The sequence below is a fragment of the Carassius carassius genome, chromosome 45, assembly GCF_963082965.1.
Source record: "Carassius carassius chromosome 45, fCarCar2.1, whole genome shotgun sequence".
Classification (NCBI taxonomy): Eukaryota; Metazoa; Chordata; class Actinopteri; order Cypriniformes; family Cyprinidae; genus Carassius; species Carassius carassius.
The window spans coordinates 10,112,512-10,132,538 of record NC_081799.1 but is presented as its reverse complement, the minus strand read 5'-3'; the positions used below and the strand labels follow the sequence as shown (position 1 = coordinate 10,132,538).

Genomic DNA, 20,027 nt, shown 5'->3' with positions numbered 1-20,027 from the left:
ACAAACTATTTGATGATGTAATAAAATCAATATCAGTTTATACAGGTGACAAGCTCTAGCTCTATCTCTTTCTATATATATATATATATATATATATATATATATATATATATATATATATATAGGGCACAATGTATTATATGAAAAATGTCGAATTTTCTGTATTTATTTTATTTATTTATTTTACAGGTGTTAAATTATAGTAGGTACAATTCACTGCATTGTGGGTTCATTGAAATCTCTATGTAAAATTATAGAAAACTATCAATAAATATTTTTAAATGTGTTATTTAATGAGGATTTTTTTAATTAAATGCAATATGCTATTTCTCCAGAGGACACTGGAGAAGAATTAGCATACACTTTCTTGGAGTGATAACATAGATGATTAAGCTTTTGAATTTAATGCCTCTACTTAATCTTAAACAGTTTGTTTATGACAGGCAATGCATGTTTATAAATTTACAGATTACAAATGTATCTCTGTTTATATGGCTAATTAGCTAAACTCATTTAGAGACATCATTATACAACTGAAATTTCCCTCATGTTCTCATTTAGACATACATATTGATTTGCTCAAACATAAGCTTTTGACCGGTGATTTAGTAAGTATGAAATATATGAATGAATGAATAAAACTTTTTACTCTAGTAACTAATAGTAGACTTGATATTATTATTATTAATATTAATAATAATAATAATAATAATAATAAAACTTTAGACTTACACCTTAATGGTGACAAAAAACGTCTTGTGTTTGAACATTTGTGACAGCACGCTCCAGTAGTGGCAACATGTGCCTGTAGTAAATAACACGATATGGGGTAAATTGTCACACATAAAAATAAATAAATAAAATAAAAATAAATAATAATAATAATAATAATACAGGTTTTTGTCAAAAAACAAAAACAAGTAAATAATAATAATAATAATAATTATAATCTGATGTTTATGAAAATATTGTGATTGATGGTAAATCCCATTTTACTGTATATACTAATAATTCTCACTTAACAGTGGCGAATTATCCTCCATTAACTTATTCCATTAACTAATATGAAAATTCTAATTTATTCTTTTTAATTATACTAAATGTGAGCTGCTCCAATGCTGGAGGAGGATGAAAAAATCCTACCAAGAGTGTCAAAAAGTCCTATTTGTGGAGCGCAAGGTCGTCTCAGACATGACTGTGCTGTGGTGCGTCGATGCCCTTGTGCACTCAGCCAGTGAGCAGCGGTCAGATTCATGCGGTGATATGTTTTCATTGCGTCCGCTCTGACGTGAAGAGCGACAGAGCCCCGAGGGTCGGACATGTAACTTCAGTTTCGTGGGAGAAAGCATTTCCCTGCGCCAGAGAAAACAGACGATAAGTGGACCTGGAACTGGAAGAGCCCTTTCCCTGTTTGTTTTCTTCTCTATCACCGACTCGGAAAAACTACGGCAGTTCTGAAGCCACAGGCACGCTGGTGGACACATAAGGATTTTCTGATGAAAATCAAGGTTGTCTGGCTTAAAGTCGAGGTTATCCAGCGAGGAAGATTTATTACTTCTCACAGGAGTCCGGGGAGATTTTTAGTTCACGCGATGAGCCAACTTCTGTTTGAAAGAGCTTAAATATGCGTTTATACGAATATGAAAGACGAAAACTACGTTCTAAGTTTAGTCATTTGTGACACAACATCTCTGAAATTAAAGTTTTAAAGATTATCTAACGTCCGTATATTAAATAACAACCCATTTAGAAACGCGGACTAAAACGTTGGCTCCTTTTTGTTCCAAATTTGAGGAATGCTTCGACGGTCTTGTGGAAAGGATATGTTGGACAGTTTCTTTAAATAGACGTCAATTAGTCTTTTGTTTACTATCTTAGCCTACTTCTCAAAAGTCCCAAAAGGAGATTTTACTGGAATTGTACGGTTTGAACTACTTCTGACGCTATTTCATCCAGCGACTGATCTCTGGAAATGAACCCGAGGTGTATAAAAGACGTCCGTTAAATATCCGTTGGATTTTGTCGGCGAACGTTACCGAATTCTGGGATCGTAACCGCTCACTGGGAGTTCGAATGGGATTTATCATGATTTTACTGAATATTCTGAGCGTCCTGTTTTTATTGGGTAAGTGATGAATCGAATGTTTTATATATGGTACGAAAGAGAAAAAGTAATAACCCATGAGGATGAAAGAGTGACGAGAACCCACGCGGACAATTATTTATCATTTTGAGAGATTGTAGACATGTGGTTTAACTGCCTGCGTACATTTGACGGTCAAAGAGACAGTTTACACAATAAACTCACTCTTTCATATCGACAGCCTCTATACTTCAATAGTCTCATCTCTCATTCAGAGGAAACATCAAGATTAAACAAACTGTGTAATATTACAGAAGTTGGGTTTACGTTACAATGCAGTAACCCGTTTCCCAACTAGAAGAAGATTGCTCGTTATTTAGAACTTATGGGCATCGTTGCGTGAGCTATCAGGTCCAAAGATGCTGTGCTTTGACCAGAAAATAATCGAAAAACAAAAACAAAAACCTCAGAAAATTAAACATTTCTGAGTTTAAAAACATAACAGAGTTTTGGCTTCGGTAATACAAAAAACCATGCAGTGCAACATAAATTTGCTGTTTTGTCTTGAAGGAATGGGATACATACAAGTACAAGTGTCCAAAAAAAGGCGATCCCAAAATTCAGAGGAAACAGAAATTGCGTTCGTCTCAAGTAACCATAGCAACAGATCTCAACTCCTGCAGTTTGGAACGGTGTCCTATCAACCGCTACACCGGCGAAATATAAATACGTAAATATTACTATAATTTTATTAAAGAACCACATCTAAAATATATCACCAAGATAGCAATTAAAACTTTTAAAGACAGCTTTGATGAAAAGGCTACAAGACGAACCTCAACAGATTGTGCCCAATCATTATTTGTAATTAGTTACTTAAGGGTAAAATAGGCCTGCACAAATTTATGGTCGGTCATGCAGCTAAATTTAGGCCTAGCATGTTGGATGTGCAGACATTTGTAAATGATCCAAATGCATTAGTATTATTTATTAAGTGTCCCTTTGTAACCTGTGAAAGTGAAGCTCTAGTTAATTAAATGACGTTTTTACATGCAAATTACTTAATGGCACATTTGGGAAACATGCTAAAGAGATTTAGTACTACTTAAGCTCTTATTAACGTTCTGTTTAATGTTTTGGGAATCAGGTTATCTGAACCCGGAATAACTGAGAGGAACTGTCCATGGTGCTGAAAACTTGCAAAAACCTCTTAAAGGCACATAATAAAATAACTCCTGCAGTATTTTTTTTATTTTTATTTTTTTATAATATCCACGTTTTTAGATTGTACTATTATTGTATAGTCACATTTTAAATGTTTTACTTAAATGTTTTCTTCATAGTGTGTTTGATATGACAGTACTGTTAAGTAAATTAATTCACTGCCATCTGGTGCAGTTTCTTGCCCCACCGACAGGAGTCGCTGTCATTAGGGTTTAATGCTTTCTGCTGTGTCACTGTAGAGAAAAAATGGTAACTTAGGACTGTCTTGGGTTTCTACAAAAAACTTAATAAATATTATTGGTTTTGTTATTTTCTAAATTAACCAGCCATATTAAAAGCAAATAAATAAAAACTTCATTCACACCACCTCTTACCCAGTCTGATGATGCCCATGCCTTCCCACAGATGAGGTGGTACTTTCCATGACCAGCCATTCTACCTTGTCAGGGCTGGAAACTCATGGTTGGAGAGCCCCCATGGATTGCCTGAGGGCCAGTGAGGTGTGCAACCAAAACGCACAGTGCAGCTCACGCTTCCGCATCATGCGCCAGTGCTTGGTAGGTCGTGACAGGACTACCATGCTGGCCAACAGGGAGTGTCAGGCTGCCCTTGAGGTGCTGCAGGACAGCCCCCTGTATGACTGCCGCTGCAAGAGGGGCATGAAGAGAGAGCTCCAATGTCTGCAGAGCTACTGGAGTATTCATATGGGTCTCAATGAAGGTAAGGCTGTGTTTTCGATCTTAATGTTTTTTTCTGTCTCATCCTATATGCAAGCCATTTTCGAAGGTGGATTTCTGTGAAAAGTGTAAAAGCTGTGGGATGGTTTGTTTAGGAATCTTGCTCATCCCCAAAAGATTGCATGACCAATGGTGTGAGTATGGGCGGGACAAAAAGGTAGGAAAAGAATCTGCAATCTCTGAAACAGTTCGTATACTGGATCCCATGGATGAAATATGATGTGTTTTCCACCAACTGGCAACCCAGGGTGTTTAAAATACTATTGATAGCTTTTAGTCATGTGACCGGCTCGAAGATCTGGAGGGCAAAATATGCATAGAACTGCAGCACGAGCATATCAATTTTCCATCTGTTCTACAGCGACACATATTTATATCACCTCTCAAAATAATAAAACAAAGGTATGTGAACAAAATGCAAGCTTTGGCCATTTGCAATCCATATAAAAGATCCGCAGCAATATTTTAGAGCAAAAAAACATTGTAAAAACACTTAAAGTGCCTTAATATATTTAAAACAGTGATATTAAATGATCAAATTCAGTAATCACTATATTAATGATGCATAGTTTACAAAGGCAAGCAGATGAGGTTGAAATACGAAAGCAAACCACTTATTAGTTCACTGTTTTCCTAATAATGGTTTTCTATGGGAAACCATTTAATGTGAAAAACAGTTAAAAATGTCATTATTTTTACCATCAGTTCAAGCCTGAAAGGTGTGAACAGAGTGGCGTCACAACAGCGATGAAACTCCTGTGTGTCTGCAGTACACAAGCCACAGACGATTAAGACAGCTGACTCCACTGTGTGATCCTGTATCTCTCTCTCTCTCTCTCTCTCTCTCTCTCTCTCTCTCTCTCTCTCTCTCTCTCTCTCTCCCTCTCTTTCTCTCTCTCTCTCTCTCTCTCTCTCTCACACACACACACACACACACACACACACACACACACACACACACACACACACACACACACACACAGAGAGACACACACACATTTATATTCTGGGTTCATATAATTGCCTGTACAAAATATACATAATCAATAAGGTGTTTATTGAAATTTCACCTTTTAATATCTGTATTTTACTACATTAACTAATGCAAACTGCATGAAAATAACTGGCGGTCAGTGGAGCACAGCTTCGTTTTGCCTGCCAGGTGGGCGTTCCTATGAGTGTGTGACGTCAAGTGAAAACTATAAATTTGGTAAATTGGTAGTGGGCCGAATCCGTCAGACCAAAACAAAGCATACATTCTAAAATTGAATGCACATTTCAAAGTAGAATAAATTGCTGTAGCATTATTATTATTATTATTTTTTTAGAGAAACAAGTATGCAAACATATTATGGCATTTTTATTAGTTTTAGTAAAAGAAAGAAAAAAAATTATGATACGACAACTTTAACTAAATCTATATATAATTTTTTTTAATTGAAATAAAGCTGCAATAACATAAAGTACAAATACAAAAAAAGATAAAACAGAAATAAAATTCAATTAAACAAACAGTGATGCTTAAAAAGGACTAATAAAAACAAATACAAAGACTGAAAATGTAACTACAAATATAATTAAATAAAAAAAAAGAAAAATCTAATTCAAAATATTAATATCTATGATAGTATAAAACATAACGTTACACTGCTGTGAAACACAAAATAATCTCTCGTGTGTTCAGCAGAAGAAAGTGAGTAATGTCAAGCCATTCCCACAACTTTATAATTTGTTCCTTCATTTTATTTAAATCATGGCCATAAATTAAGAATTCATTCCCTTGTTTTATTATTAGAAGTCTTTAAACTAAAACAAGGGTATAGAGTAATAAAACTAGTGAACAAGTTCTTAATTTGTGGCCTCAATATATATATATATATATATATATATATATTTTTTTTTTTTTTTTTTTTTTTTTTTTTTCATGTCATGTCCGAGAGTCTGTAGAAACAACATGGTATTTCATTTTTCTCCAAACTGTTCCTTTAAGTGATATTTGAAATAATTGTGCATCAAAATTTTGATGAATTGTGCATCAAAATGGTCTTGGTGGAATCTTGGAAACAAATGGCTTTGAGTTGCTTTTCAAAGTGCTGCATAATAGGTGATTTGTTTTTTACTTGACACAAGGGAGATCTGTAGCATAGATTTAGGGTGGTGTCGATGTGCGGAGCAGACAATTAACCAGATTGCAGAGAAAGTCAACGTGAATCTGCTCTCTTTACAGTCAGTCCATTATAGAAGCGTTCAGACTTCTGAAATGGCAGTTAGCATTTGCCTTTGGGAGTGTAGGGGAATCATTATAAGATTTAAGCAGTGCAAATCGGCCTGAATTATAACCCATCTGCTTTGGCAGTTGCTGCGGGAGTCACAACAAATAGGGTCCTATTGATGCGAGTAATCAGAGAGCCTTTTAAAGCAACTGCCCCTCTCAAGTCTGGCATTTCAATGAGGCATTGTGGACTGCTGGGCCTGCTTACTGCCTGCTGAGGTAAGGGGAACAAATAAAAATCACACAGCTTCTTTTCATCAGAAGCTGTTTGCAAACAGATTAGGTACTGCATAAAGTTAATTCCATGCAAATTTGCCACATTCCAATCCTCACGTTAGAAGAAACAGAGAATAACAGACATGTTGGCAGAGATGAAGGCATTCATACAAAGCATTAGCAATTAGCAAAAACTTGTTTGGGTGTTCCAGATGTTAAGAAACAACTTGTACTTATATGAACTTTGCCTTCAGTTTCCAAACAAACAATTTGTTCTTTAAGTGTTTCTCTATTGAAAATTGTTGCACCCAGTTTTATGTCCTACTTTGGACAGCTCCAGTCCTCATTATGATGTTTTTCTTGCAACGTTGCTCTTCAATCCACTACAGCCATTTCTTTGGCTTCAGAAAAATACAGGTTGCTCTCAAGTGGCAGTGAGGGACCATGCAGCAATGATTGCACCTTGACAGAACTCTATCAAATCCACTGATGCTACACAATTGGCCCAACGAACACTCAACAATCAGCCAAACTGAGAGCGGCCCCATCACAGTTTCATCTTTGAATGAATTTAAGTTTGAATGGAGTGGATTTTATATTTCTAAAGAAACCAGCCTCCATAAAACTAAACAAAACAGGTCAAATCTTGGTCAAACCAAGTTTGGATATAGAAAAAAAAAGAGAAAAATGGGAATGGCATTGGAGTGAGAAGGTGCTGAAGTTGTTCTCAAGCTCAGAGGTTTGAGGTTTTGCCAAAGCAAGCAAGAAGCCAGAGTTGTCCCCCATCGCAGTGCTAAAACTATGTTCTGTTGGAGGATAGCCCCTTCCCCTCAATCGTTCCCTTTTGCCAAGTCAAAGCCCTCACAGCCTGGGCAATATTCATTCTGATCCATAACACAGACAGGCATGTTGCATTCAGAAACTCACCAACAGACACTGCCAACTAGGATGCCTGGGACGTCTGCTCCAGATTTAGAAACTCAGCCCTAGTTGTGCTTTGCAATTTACATGAAGCTCTCCGTCTCCACTAAAACCTCCTGTTGACCAGAATTTACAAACCTACTGGATTTGTGAGGCCAAACATCAGGTGGTGAAAGCAGAATCAGAATAGGGTATATAATAAAGGAATAAAGTGTACAGAATAAAGGAATAGCTCACCCATTCACCCTTGGCCATCCAAGATGTAGATGTGTTTTTTATTTGTTATTTGTTTAGTACATTAGAGAAATGTTAAGCTCAAAACATTATGTCAAATGAGCTATGGTGTCTTGGTGACCTTAAAACAAACATTTTGATTTGTTATTGCAGTTAACAAACTAAATATTTGGTATTCGTATTTGCTATAGTACATTTTAGCTGGATGGCTTGTTTGCACTGTCGATAGAGGAACACTAATGAATACATTAATAGTGTGTGATTATTTCAAAGCGTAATGATTAGTTTGTGCTAATGGAAAGATAATGGTTGTTATAATTATTGTAAATTATTTGATAATTAAGCATATTTGTTATTTTTATGGGAAAAGCACTGCACTTCTGCACTACACTTTTATATATACCTATCTGGAAAAATGTCCTTTGCATTCATTACTGTAGGAAGCTATTTGTGTCTCATAAAACTGCTGGTGTAACCTAATGTAGTAATAATAATTTATCAATAAAACAGTTAATCTTGATATTACCACATGAAACGGAATATGTACATACTGTATTTGTATATGTACACCATATATTTAAATCTACATTATCATGCAAGTTTAGGGTGCAGTAAGATTTTTTATTTTTCTTCTAAAGAATACTCTGTTCTTTAGGAATGGTTTTATTCATTAAAGAATTTTTTAAAAATGTGTCATTTTTCCACAAAATTATTAAGCAGCACAACTCTTTCCAACATTATAATAAATGGTTCTTGAACACCAAATCAGCATATTAGAATGATTTCTGGACGATACTGAAGATTGGAGCAATGATGATGAAATTCATTTTTGCATCACAAGAGTAAATTGCATTCTAAAATATATTCAAACAAAGAAAAAGTTATTTGTATTATTTGTTTATATTGTGTATCCCCCCCCCCCCCCCCCCCATAAAATACATGCAGCCTGGGTGAGCATAAGAAAGGCCATCTTTCTGACCCTAAATTTTTGAGCTTATTGACTGAACCCAATAAACATAGAATGTATTAATGGAACATTATAGTTTTCATCAGAATAAGAAGAGCGCTGTGTAAAACAGATATAGAGCATGAAGTGTAATCTACACTAAACCTAGTGATTTCCCTCTCCAGCTTCATTTTGACAATTTTAATAGCACATTTATCCTGGCATGTAGTTTGCCTGGATCTCTGTCATTTTACACTGGGGGCAATTATGTAATTACAGTCAAATCTGCAGCCTCTGACCTTAGCTGGAGCCGATGCAAATGTGTATTAGAGCCATCCTTGTTAATTAGGACATTATACTAGATTTTAAATAAGGATGATTTAGACATTAAATAAAGCAACTAAGAATGTCCTTTGACATAACTCGTCGTGTGACTTATTCTGTAGTGCAAAACTAAAAATCACACTTAATACAAGCCAATACAAGCACGGGCCAACTGTTAAACTGAGAAGAAAACACAATCAAACAACAATCTTGTAAAGTATAAACAGATATTATAGTCAATGATAGTGAGGTTAGTTATTTTCTAAATGAAGACAAACTTAACAGCTGTTCTTTGTTACATTTGTGCCATACAATGTGACATTGTTATGACACTTTAATCACTTTTTAAAGTGAAATACAGCAGTTTATGAGCTAAAACAGTACCTGTTATCAATGCACTGACATATAAAATAATAATACTGTTTCACGCTGTTATTTAATGGACAGCATCCTTGATCCAATCAAATTCCAATTGATCTCTTCACATATTTTTTCCTCATTCCCTCACTGGAGTAAATGTATTTACTAAATATGCAGTCCCACATGCACTCTGCATTCATAAGCATTTCAGTACATAATTATATTAGTAATCAAAATATTGACATTTTGTCATATGGTCTAATTTTAGCAACATTCTCTGTGAATGGTAATGATACATGGCCAAGCCCATCACATCAGTCAATGAGTCAGAAAAGAAATATATAAAACAACAGCCCATCATTATGAATTTACCAGCTTTATTTATGCTGATTTGGTACTAATTACCAGAGGTGGGTAGAGTACCCAAAAACTGTACTCAAGTAAAAGTAAAAGTACTTCTAGAAATATTTACTCAAGTAAAAGTAAAAGTACTAGTCTTGAATAGTTACTTGAGTAAGAGTAAAAGAGTATCGGATAAAAAATCTACTCAAGTAGTTAGTTACTAGTTACTTTGGGTCATATATACTGAGCCTATTTTTATTTAGATATATAGATAAAATGTATGTAATGTATGTGTGCGTGTATAAATGTATATATTTCATCAGCCTTTACTCCAATTTATGTAATTTATTATAAAACCCTGTCTGTTTACTTAAGTAACAGATATAGGTGTCATGCCATAGCATATTTTTAATACGACTGACTTTATATTAAATGTGAATTTAACATTGAAAGTTAATGTGATATAAATATTGCTACTAATCTTTCATTGTTCAGAAAGAGAGCAAATAACATTTACATTATTAAAGATAATTTTCACTGACAGTCTAGATTTCAATCACTCTCAGAAACTCCCATTAAAATCACTGAAACTGTTAACACTGTGAAATCAATATCTTAATTAAAGATTCGTACACACATCTGCACTTTGTTGTTTCTGACGAGAGAATTCGCCAGAAAGAGGTATTCAGTCAGGAGCGAGTGAAGGAAGCACCGGCATTTTAGCGATGACTCATCTGAACGCCTCTGATTGGCCAAATGCTTTAATAAGCTCAAAATAATCATGTGTGATTTGTTATAATGGGCAGCGCTGTATAAACGCATCTATCTCTGGCTCAGCGCCAGCAAGCAATCACAGATCTGAATTTAGCAGCTGATAATATGACTCGCTGAACGTACTTGCACCAGTGTGATTGTATTAAAATTAATAAAATCTTAATCGGCTATTTTTTGTCTTTTGGAAGCTGCATTCAACTTGACTCCCCTCTGTTATAAGCCACACACGTACAACAAACTAATGTCAGTGGTATCGTGTACTGTAATCGAATGTAGCCCAAGTTATTACCTGTTAAACAGTAGACAGCACACGCGGTGTTCATCTAATAAGGATCTCCATCGCTAGCAAATAATAACCTTTGCAGATTTCAATTCAGTGCAGTTCCAGCCACGTTTTCAACGCTCTTTCTGTTCTTAAACGTTACAACTCCGAGTGAACCACTTCAGACGCTCAGCGCGTGCGGCAGGGAACTGAACGACTCATTTAAACTGATTCATGAACCAATTCACTCGTTTGCTAATTGGTTTGATCGAGCCTTTGAACAGTATTGCCTCAAAAGAATGAATCATTCACGAATGGGCATCGCTCATTGCCCAGAGAAAAGTAGACGGCGCGTTTGGAATAAACTGAAGCATTATAACATTTATTGCATTAAGATAAAGTAACGAGAGGAGCGTCGCCCACAGTAACGAAGTAAAAGTACAGATTTTTCCCCCAAAATTTACTCAAGTAAGAGTATAAAGTACCCATCTTTAAATATACTCCGAAAAGTATTCGTTACCCCAAAAAATTACTCAAGTAAATGTAACGAAGTAAATGTAACTCGTTACTACCCACCTCTGCTAATTACATTCCTACAGTTTATCAGAAGATTAGCATTAACGAAGCCACGTTTTATAAGCTAAATTGATTGAAGATAATTAGCAAAGTACACCAGATAGTCAAGGATTTCACCGAAATGGAGGTGCAGGTTTTAAACAGCACGCTTAAACAAATATCAGTGTAGTCCATCCTTTCTCAAAGCTTTAATTAAACAAGCATGTAGATACGAGGATGGGAAAGGGCAGAATTCATTAGCTATTGTGCACCTGACAAATTGTAAAGCAAAACTGGGCCCTCCGCTGCCAAGTCATTTGGTATTTGTGGATTAATGAATCTGCTTAGACTGCACAACAGATTTACTTTGTTCCGTCGAGGCAATGTATCAGGCAGTTGTTCTTTGTTTGCTAATTGCATCCTTTGATTCCCACCAGGCACAACATGAGGGAAATGTAAGCCTTACCTCCTCCTGAAAATAAGATAATAACTGTCTCCAGACGTTTCAGAGATATTTTCATAATAAATCTTACCGTTACAAACCATTTCTCATCAAGCCCAACCTCCAGCATCTTACTTTGCCTTGAATATTCAATTACTCAACCCCATGCAAAATTAAATCACTTTAAATGGCATTTAGGTCAGTTTGTGTGACCCTCATTACTTATAATCCATCTGAACTAAGAAAACAATAGGCTATTGTTGACCAAATTATTATTATTATTATTATTATTATTATTGCATTTTTTTAAACGTAGATTGTATGTATCAGTATATCTCTCTACACAAAAACATCTTTAGGTACATATCTTTTGAGGTTCATAATATATATGGCGTTTAAACGATGCTCAGCTGGTACTAAGGGGCCCAAAGTGTGCCAAGAAAATACCCCCCACACGTTACACCACCACCAGCCTGAACCTTTGAGACAAGGCAGGATTCATCCAGTCTTTCATGTTCTTTACGCCAAATTCTGACCCTACTATCTGAATGTCACAGCAGAAATCGAGACTCATTAGACCAGGCAACGTTTTTCCGATCTTTTATTGTCCATTTTTGATGAGCCTGTGTGAATTGTAGCCTCCATTTCCTGTTCTTAGCTGACAGGAGCAGCACCCCAGCGACTTAAGACTTAAGGTCCAAGGACACATATACAGATGGATCTTGAAAAATTAGAATATTATTTTTCTTTTTTCTTATTTCAAAAAGTTAAACTTTCATATATTCTAGATTCATTACATGTAAAGTAAAACTTTTGAAAAATCTTGGAGACATTGCCACAGTTCTTCTGGATTTAGTCTGTATCAGTTTGTTCTGTTTCTTCATGTTATTCCAGACAGACTGGATGATGGTGAGATCAGATCCTTCCCGGTTACTTAACTGTAACCTTGTTCCCTGAGAAAGCGGAACGAGATGCTGCACTGCTCAGCGCATTGGGAAACGTCTTATTCGTGACCAGCTGTGAATAATGTGCGTAACACGTCGATAGAATTGACCCAGCGGTAATATAGCCTCGGTTGAGACGTCATCGGAGCGCACCTGCAACACGGGGCTATAAATAGATAAGCCACAGGTGCATCAACAGGAAATTTTGTCTGAAGAGAATGTTCCCTTTCGAAAGGTTCAGTCGATGCTGCGCTGCATGGCGCATTGGGAACGAGAATACCCACGCCGCCGTGCTTGAAAATGTCTGGACCCCTAAGGTTGTGCAGGTGTGCTACCAAACCACAAGAAGGCCTCAGACATTAGCTTGTGATGTTGACTCAAGGACATGAGAGCCCGGAGTAGCATGAACATCCAAATTATAAAATCTTATTAATGTGTGTGGAGAGGACCAACCTGCCACATCACAAACATGTTGTAAGGGGGCACCCCTTGCTAAAGCACTAGATGAGGCGTCCCCCCTTGTGGAGTGAGCTCTAAGACCCATAGGCGAAGCTTGACCGCGCACCTCATAAGCCAAAGCAATAGCATCCCTGACCCAATGAGACATGGTTTGCCAGGTGGCAGCTGCTCCTCTGTTACTACCACCATAACAGATAAACAGTTGCTCCGACTTATGCCACTGGCTAGTGCGGTGGACGTAAGTCTGAAGAGCATGGACTGGACACTGTCTATAAGATTTCTCCTGCTCCAGCATTGTGAACGGCGGAGGGCAGAAGGCCTCTAGAATGACCGGATGTACAGCCAAAAAAGTAACCTTAGGCAGGTAATCAGGATGAGGATGCAAAATCACTTTCACCCTCCCTGGGGCAAAGTTTAAGAATGATGGTGAGATAGACAGAGCCTGCATATCCCCAATTCTCTTCAAAGAAGTTATTGCCATGAGAAAAAACATTTTTAGAGTCAGAAGTTTATCAGATGCTGAATCTAAAGGTTCAAAGGGGGTTTCAACCAGACCCTTGAGAACTACAGCTAAGTCTCAAGACTTCTTGGTTTTCACTGTAGGCCTCAGTCGTCTGGCCCCACGAAGGAAGCGAGAGAGCAGAGGGCGTCTCCCGAGTGGCATCCCGTCAATCAAGGCGTGGCAAGCTGAAAGAGCGGCCACATAAACCTTAAGAGTAGCAGGGCATGTGCCTGTTGATAATTTCTCTTGCATGAAGTCCAGAACTGAATCAATATGGCAGTTGACTGTATCTACATTGTGTACCACACACCACCTCTCAAAGACACCCCATTTACTGGCATAACTCTGTCTGGTGGAGGAAGCCCTAGCACTTGGTATTAATAACATCCGGTGAAAGCCCTGCATTCCTCAGTTGGTACCCATGAGTGATGCGCGGGTTGATCCAAAATGAGCTGGTGCCTCCGGTCACCCGTGGTTACCCGCGGTTACGAGTCATCCAAATTTTTTTTTAATGATATTTGGGTCGCGGTCGGTCGGGTCGTTTGAAATAAAGATGGCAATTAAACCTTTGTAGTTCATATAGTACTAGACACAATTTTGAAATACATAGGCCTACACTTATTGGCTGAATAAATGGCACGATTATAGAGTGACCACCTGTCCCGCTTTAAGTTGGACTGTACAGCAGTTTTACCCTTTGTCAAATTGAAGAGCGTGCGCGCTGTTCGGTCAGGTTAAGTAGTCATGGCCATTGATGCCACGAAAAAGAGAAGATGCATTTTTAATAGCGAATGGACCGCAACATACTCTTGGTTAAGACCTGTAGATGGCGAAGCAGAGAGAGCTTTTTGCATTTTATGCAAAAGCAGTTTTTCTGTGGGACATGGTGGAGAATACGACATGAAAGCGTATGAATGAGTACACAGAAAAAAAGCACATCATCAAGAAACATGCATATCAGTGCAATCGTTTTTCAATAAACCAAATGACCCACATGCTGACAAAGTTTCGGCAGCATAAGTGACGAGCATTTATCATGCCGTACATCACACACATTCATATCGCTCTACCGACTGCAGTAACAAGTTAGCCCCAGTCATTGACCCAGAGAGAAGTAGAGGGGACATTGCACTGTTGGGAGGTGAAGAGGTCCACCCCAGCTTTGTAAAAATTTTTCCCAATATGTTTAACTACTTACGGGTGGAGTTTCCATTCCCCCATCGGTAGTGTCTAGCCTGACCTCGCTCATGGTCTGCCAAATGGTCTCGATTCGAACGGGAGACAGTTGTGCCCGCATCGTGATCGAATCCCAAACGATCCCGACATAAGTCGCTCTCTTGGCTGGATAAAGAACACTTTTCTTGGCGTTGAGTCTCAACCCTAGAGAAACCCTAGATGAGCTAACACAATGTCTCTGTGTTGTAGCGCCATCTCTTGCGATTGTGCTAGTATTAACCAATCGTTGATGTAATTCAAAATGTGAATGCTCTGGAGTCATAATGGAGCCAGCGCGGCATCCATGCATTTTGTGTACGTGCGGTGTGATAAGGCTAGGCCAAATGGAAGAACCTGATATTGGTACGCTTCGCCCCCGAAAGTGAACCTCAGGAATTTCCTGTGTTGTGCTGTAATAGCCAGACTCACTCCTTGGAAGAGGAACATGTTCTATGGTCTCTTTTCTCAGAAGAGTTTGCATCTCTTATGACAGTACGTGCATCAGCTCCGGTTTCACGGAAGTAGAGACCACGCCGTTGAAACGTAGAGGACGACGAATAAATTGGATCCTGTACCCTATCTGTACTGTGGTTAATACCCACACATAAATGCCTGGCAGAAGCTTCAACGCTGTCAGACTCTCTGAGAGTGTTACCAATTTTAACACTTCCTTTTAGACTACTGCCACCCCACTCAAGTCCTTCAACAGGTCAGCCTAGTATGCCTGTAACACTGCCATAGTGTGCAGCGCAGCACCAGCCTGACCTGCAGCCTGGTAAGCCCAAGAGGTATATCATCCCCATTGTGAACTGAAGAAGCACCGGAGCGCGCTTCGAGAGCCCCACGATGATAATGTGGGTGTGGTCTGGAAATAGTTCAGACGAGAGCGAAGCATTTTCTTCACTTTGAACAGTTCACAATGCTTGCACTTTCCTTTCTCTACAGCCAGAACCGCGTGCTCTTCCCCAACAAACAAACGAGTAATCATGTGTATCCAGTTCAGACATGGAAAGTGAGCATGGAGGAACACAACACTTACCAATTTAGTTGTCTCATCCTAACGAAGTTTTGTAGCAGACAAAATAATTTTCCTGACGCAAACATGCACAGAATGATCTGAAGACAAAAGACCTGTTGATGCACCTGTGGCTTATCTATTTATAGCCGCGTGTTGCGGGCACACTCCGATGACGTCATCAACAGAGGCTATATTACCACCGGGTCAGTTCTATCGATGTGTTACACACATTATTCACAGCTGGTCCCGAATAAGACGTTTCCCAAATGCGCTGAGCAGCGCAGCATCGACTTAAGCTTTCTAAAGGGAGCACTGACTGCTGTCTCCTTGTGCAAACAAAAATATCACTATATTATTACAATTAATCGCAAAAATAATGTTTGGAAATGTAAACTGATATTTACTACTGACACACTACAGCAAAAGAGAGATATAACTGACTTGAAACCATTTATTGTTGGTGAAAATACTAGTGGCCTAAGACTTTTGCACAGTACTGTCCATGTAATACAATCATTTAATATATTTAAAATAATTAAATCTTTCTATACTGTATGTTTGTGTACACACACACACACACACACACACACACACACACACACACACACACACACACATATCCCTTACATAATTTGTTTCTAGCAGGGAATTTGTGTGGTCTAATTGATTTTAAAAGAAGAAAGCAATTTCAAAGCACCCCCTAAAGTCTCTTTCTGAACAGTGTTGTTGTTGTTCTGAATACTGCTGACTGGTTTTGTTCATATCTGGGGGTGGCAAGAGAAAAGAAACGCAGTGACAGTGCAATGCTCAGCTAGACTAAATCAGTTCGGATAGTGATAATAATAGATCAGGCTCATATAAGCAGTAACAGTTACATGTACAGCACGTTTGTGAAAGACACCCTTCTCCCATCATATAAATTCACCTGCTCATATACAATCTGCTTGATTTAGTCAAATTTAATCACAGTGCATGTACTGGCAGTAATTGTTTATTGTAAGGTTTCAAAAGCTCAAAATGTTTTATTCAATCAGATCCTGGTGCTTCTCAATAGTGGATGTGACTAATGGATTCTTTTCCTAAAATTCATGGCAGGAACACATTTTCCTAATGGCAGTTACTGTTTTTTGCAAAGCCATAAGTTAGTATAATGGAGCTGTGTGGCATCACATGTGTATTTTCATTAAGCAAGTACAGGTGCATCTCAATAAATTTGAATGTCGTGGAAAAGTTAATTTATTTCAGTAATTCAACTCAAATTGTGAAACTCATGTATTAAATAAATTCATTGCACAGACTGAAGGAGTTGAAGTCTTTGGTTCTTTTAATTGGGATGATTTTGGCTCACATAAAAAAAAAAAAACATCAATTCACTATCTCAACAAAATTAGAATATGATAACATGCCAATCGGCTAATCAACTCAAAACACCTGCAAAGGTTTCTGGAGCCTCCAAAATGGTCTCTCAGTTTGGTTCACTTGGCTACACAATCATGAGGAGGACAGCTGATCTGACAGTTGTCCAGAAGACAATCATTGGAAGGAAAAAGTGTGGAATATAAAATATGCACAACCAACCAAGAGAACCGCAGCCTTATGAGGATTGTCAAGCAAAATCGATTCAAGAATTTGATTGAACTTCACAAGGAATGGACTGAGGCATTTTACCTGGCCTAAGGAGAAGAAGAAATGGACTGTTGCCCAGCGGTCCAAAGTCCTCCTTTCAGATGAGAGCAAGTTTTGTATTTCATTTGGAGAAGTGGAGAAGCTCATAGCCCAAGTTGCTTGAAGTCCAGTGTTAAGTTTCCACAGTCTGTGATGATTTGGGGTGCAATGTCATCTGCTGGTGTTGGTCCATTTTTTTTTTGAAAATCAAAGTCACGTTTACCAAGAAATTTTGGAGCACTCAATGCTTTCATCTGCTGACCAGATGCTGATTTCATTTTCCTTGACAATCTATGTATCAGTATAAAGATCTAAGCCTCAAGCATCGACGAAAGATCACTGTTTTTCAATGGAAAGCTTATAAAGACTGTATTTGCTACATTTGTTTAAGCAGTACACATACAAACATGAACAATGGAAATGCTGTACATACCAGATCCGTCGTAATAACGAGTCATAAACACATCCACAGCTGTTAATCCCGGTTTAGTTAGAAAGGTAAGGGTCCACTGAACGACATCTCATGAAGCACGTTTAGTCCAACGAAGCAATAATGTTGTAATATGGATCATAATTCGTTTGTTTACGTTTCAGTTCTTCAGCGACAGAACTGTTTTAGTCCGTTATGGAATAACTCACGGAAGGAAACTGCGTCTTGGTAGTAAAAAAACGGCATGGTTTTGCAGCGTACAGTGTCACAAACAGAATGAGGCGATCCACCAGAAAAAAGAATGAATGAAAGATAGGCGAAAGATAGTTTATTTGAATTTTGCTCTCCCTCGTGACGCGCTCTGACGCACCTGTCAGCTGATTGAGGCGGGACTTAGCGATCGCCCTTTTCTTTGTTTGTTTTATTTTTCAACAGTTTTTATATATGTGAGAGTGTGTTTTATGTTGAATGTGAATGTATCTGCATGATTACCATCTGTTTGAGTGCAAATCAGCCCAAATCAGCTTGCTATTACTGTATGACCACGGCTATCAAAGTGAACGCGTCTATATGAATAGCGAGAGTGGATTATTTACATTATGGCTCATTTGTGTTATTACCATCTGTATAAGTGGCCATCAGCACATCAGCACTTATTTGCATCATAATTCATTGTTAATGCTGCATTTCTAGCAATCTTATGATTTTCTGTAATTGGCAAACAAATTAAATCTTTTTTTATTTTTCTTATTATTCTTATTTTTCTTACTCCAATTATTCTTATTGTATTTTTCTAGTGCTCAAATAAATCACTTATATGATGTCTAAGTTTCTGTCTAGTGTTTTATAATTGAAAAAAACTATGCAGTGGTATGTTTACTGACTAAATAGTTCGTAGAAGCCTTCAATACTATTGGGAAATATATTTTTGTATATTTGGGGGGTGGGGGGTGTAGACATAGTCTCATAATAATATTTGCAGGAGTCTCATTTTTCATGATATCTTTTTCAGATTTGAAATAGAAACTCATGAGACATGTGGCTTTCAACCCATTACTTTTCTAGATTGCTCCAGGACTCATTTCATGTATTTTATATCAAATAAAAAAAATATTTAAGTGTGGTAAAAAAAATTCAAGGCACTTCGGTGTCTATAACTTTTAATATTTTTGAGCCTTATCAAATCTGGTTGATAAAAAGAAAAGCCCAAAGGGTCTTCTTTCCAAAGACACCAAAATTCAATTGTAACACGCTGAAGTAGGAAACTATTACAATTATAAGTTAGGTAGAGCACTTTCAGCTGTGAGTCCCATAATGGGGGGTGCTGGCTAACAGGTTGGTGTGCTTGACTGGCCAGCAAACTCACCAGACCTGAACCCCATAGAGAATCTTTTTGTTGGTCTTATGAATTATTCCAATTTGTTGAGATAGTGAATTGGTTTTTGTTAAATGTGAGCCAAAATCATCACAATTAAAGAACCAAAGACTTAAATTACTTCAGTCTGTGTGCATTTAATTTAATACACAAGTTTCACAATTTGAGTTGAAATACTGAAATAAATGAACTTTTTTTTATTGAGATGCACCTGTACATTACAAACTGAGGTTTACTCAAGAACACTTATTAGACATCAGATGAGCTGGTAAGAACTGATGCGCTAAATGTTACAGAATAAAAATATACCGCCACTTTAAGTTTTGTTCTTCACCATAGATGTCATGTCATTTAACCAAAATATCAACACATTTATTGAATGGTTATGTTGCTATAAAGTTGGACTTTTCATCTAAACATCATCTGAACAGCTTTGAAGGTAATTCATCTATTTAATTATTTCTCCTTTTCTGACATAAATGCATTTGAAAAAAAAAAAAAAAAGATTTAAACAGAATATTCAATTTAGCATTTTACATTAAAGACACCTTTAAAAAATATGATTTATGAATGTATGAATAAATAAAATGATATTGCCATTATCATATCATAATTAAAAATAAAATAAAATTGTGGACTGAATTAATGGCATTTTTAATTAAATAATCATATAATTATAAAAATATTAGGATTATAAATATTAAAATAAATGAGTGATTATTATTAT

At 37.2% G+C, this 20,027-nt stretch overlaps 1 protein-coding gene across 1 annotated transcript in view; it reads left to right on the top strand.

The window, feature by feature from the left end:
• The first annotated feature begins 1,117 nt into the window (after positions 1–1,117).
• Positions 1,118–20,027, top strand: part of LOC132127563 (GDNF family receptor alpha-2-like) — a 57,347-nt gene continuing 38,437 nt past the window's right edge. Inside the window, exons 1-2 of the mRNA XM_059539481.1 lie at positions 1,118–2,125; positions 3,713–4,027. Of these exons, the coding sequence (XP_059395464.1) occupies positions 2,074–2,125; positions 3,713–4,027 (367 nt within the window). The 5' untranslated portion in view covers positions 1,118–2,073. The remainder of the gene's footprint in view (positions 2,126–3,712; positions 4,028–20,027) is intronic.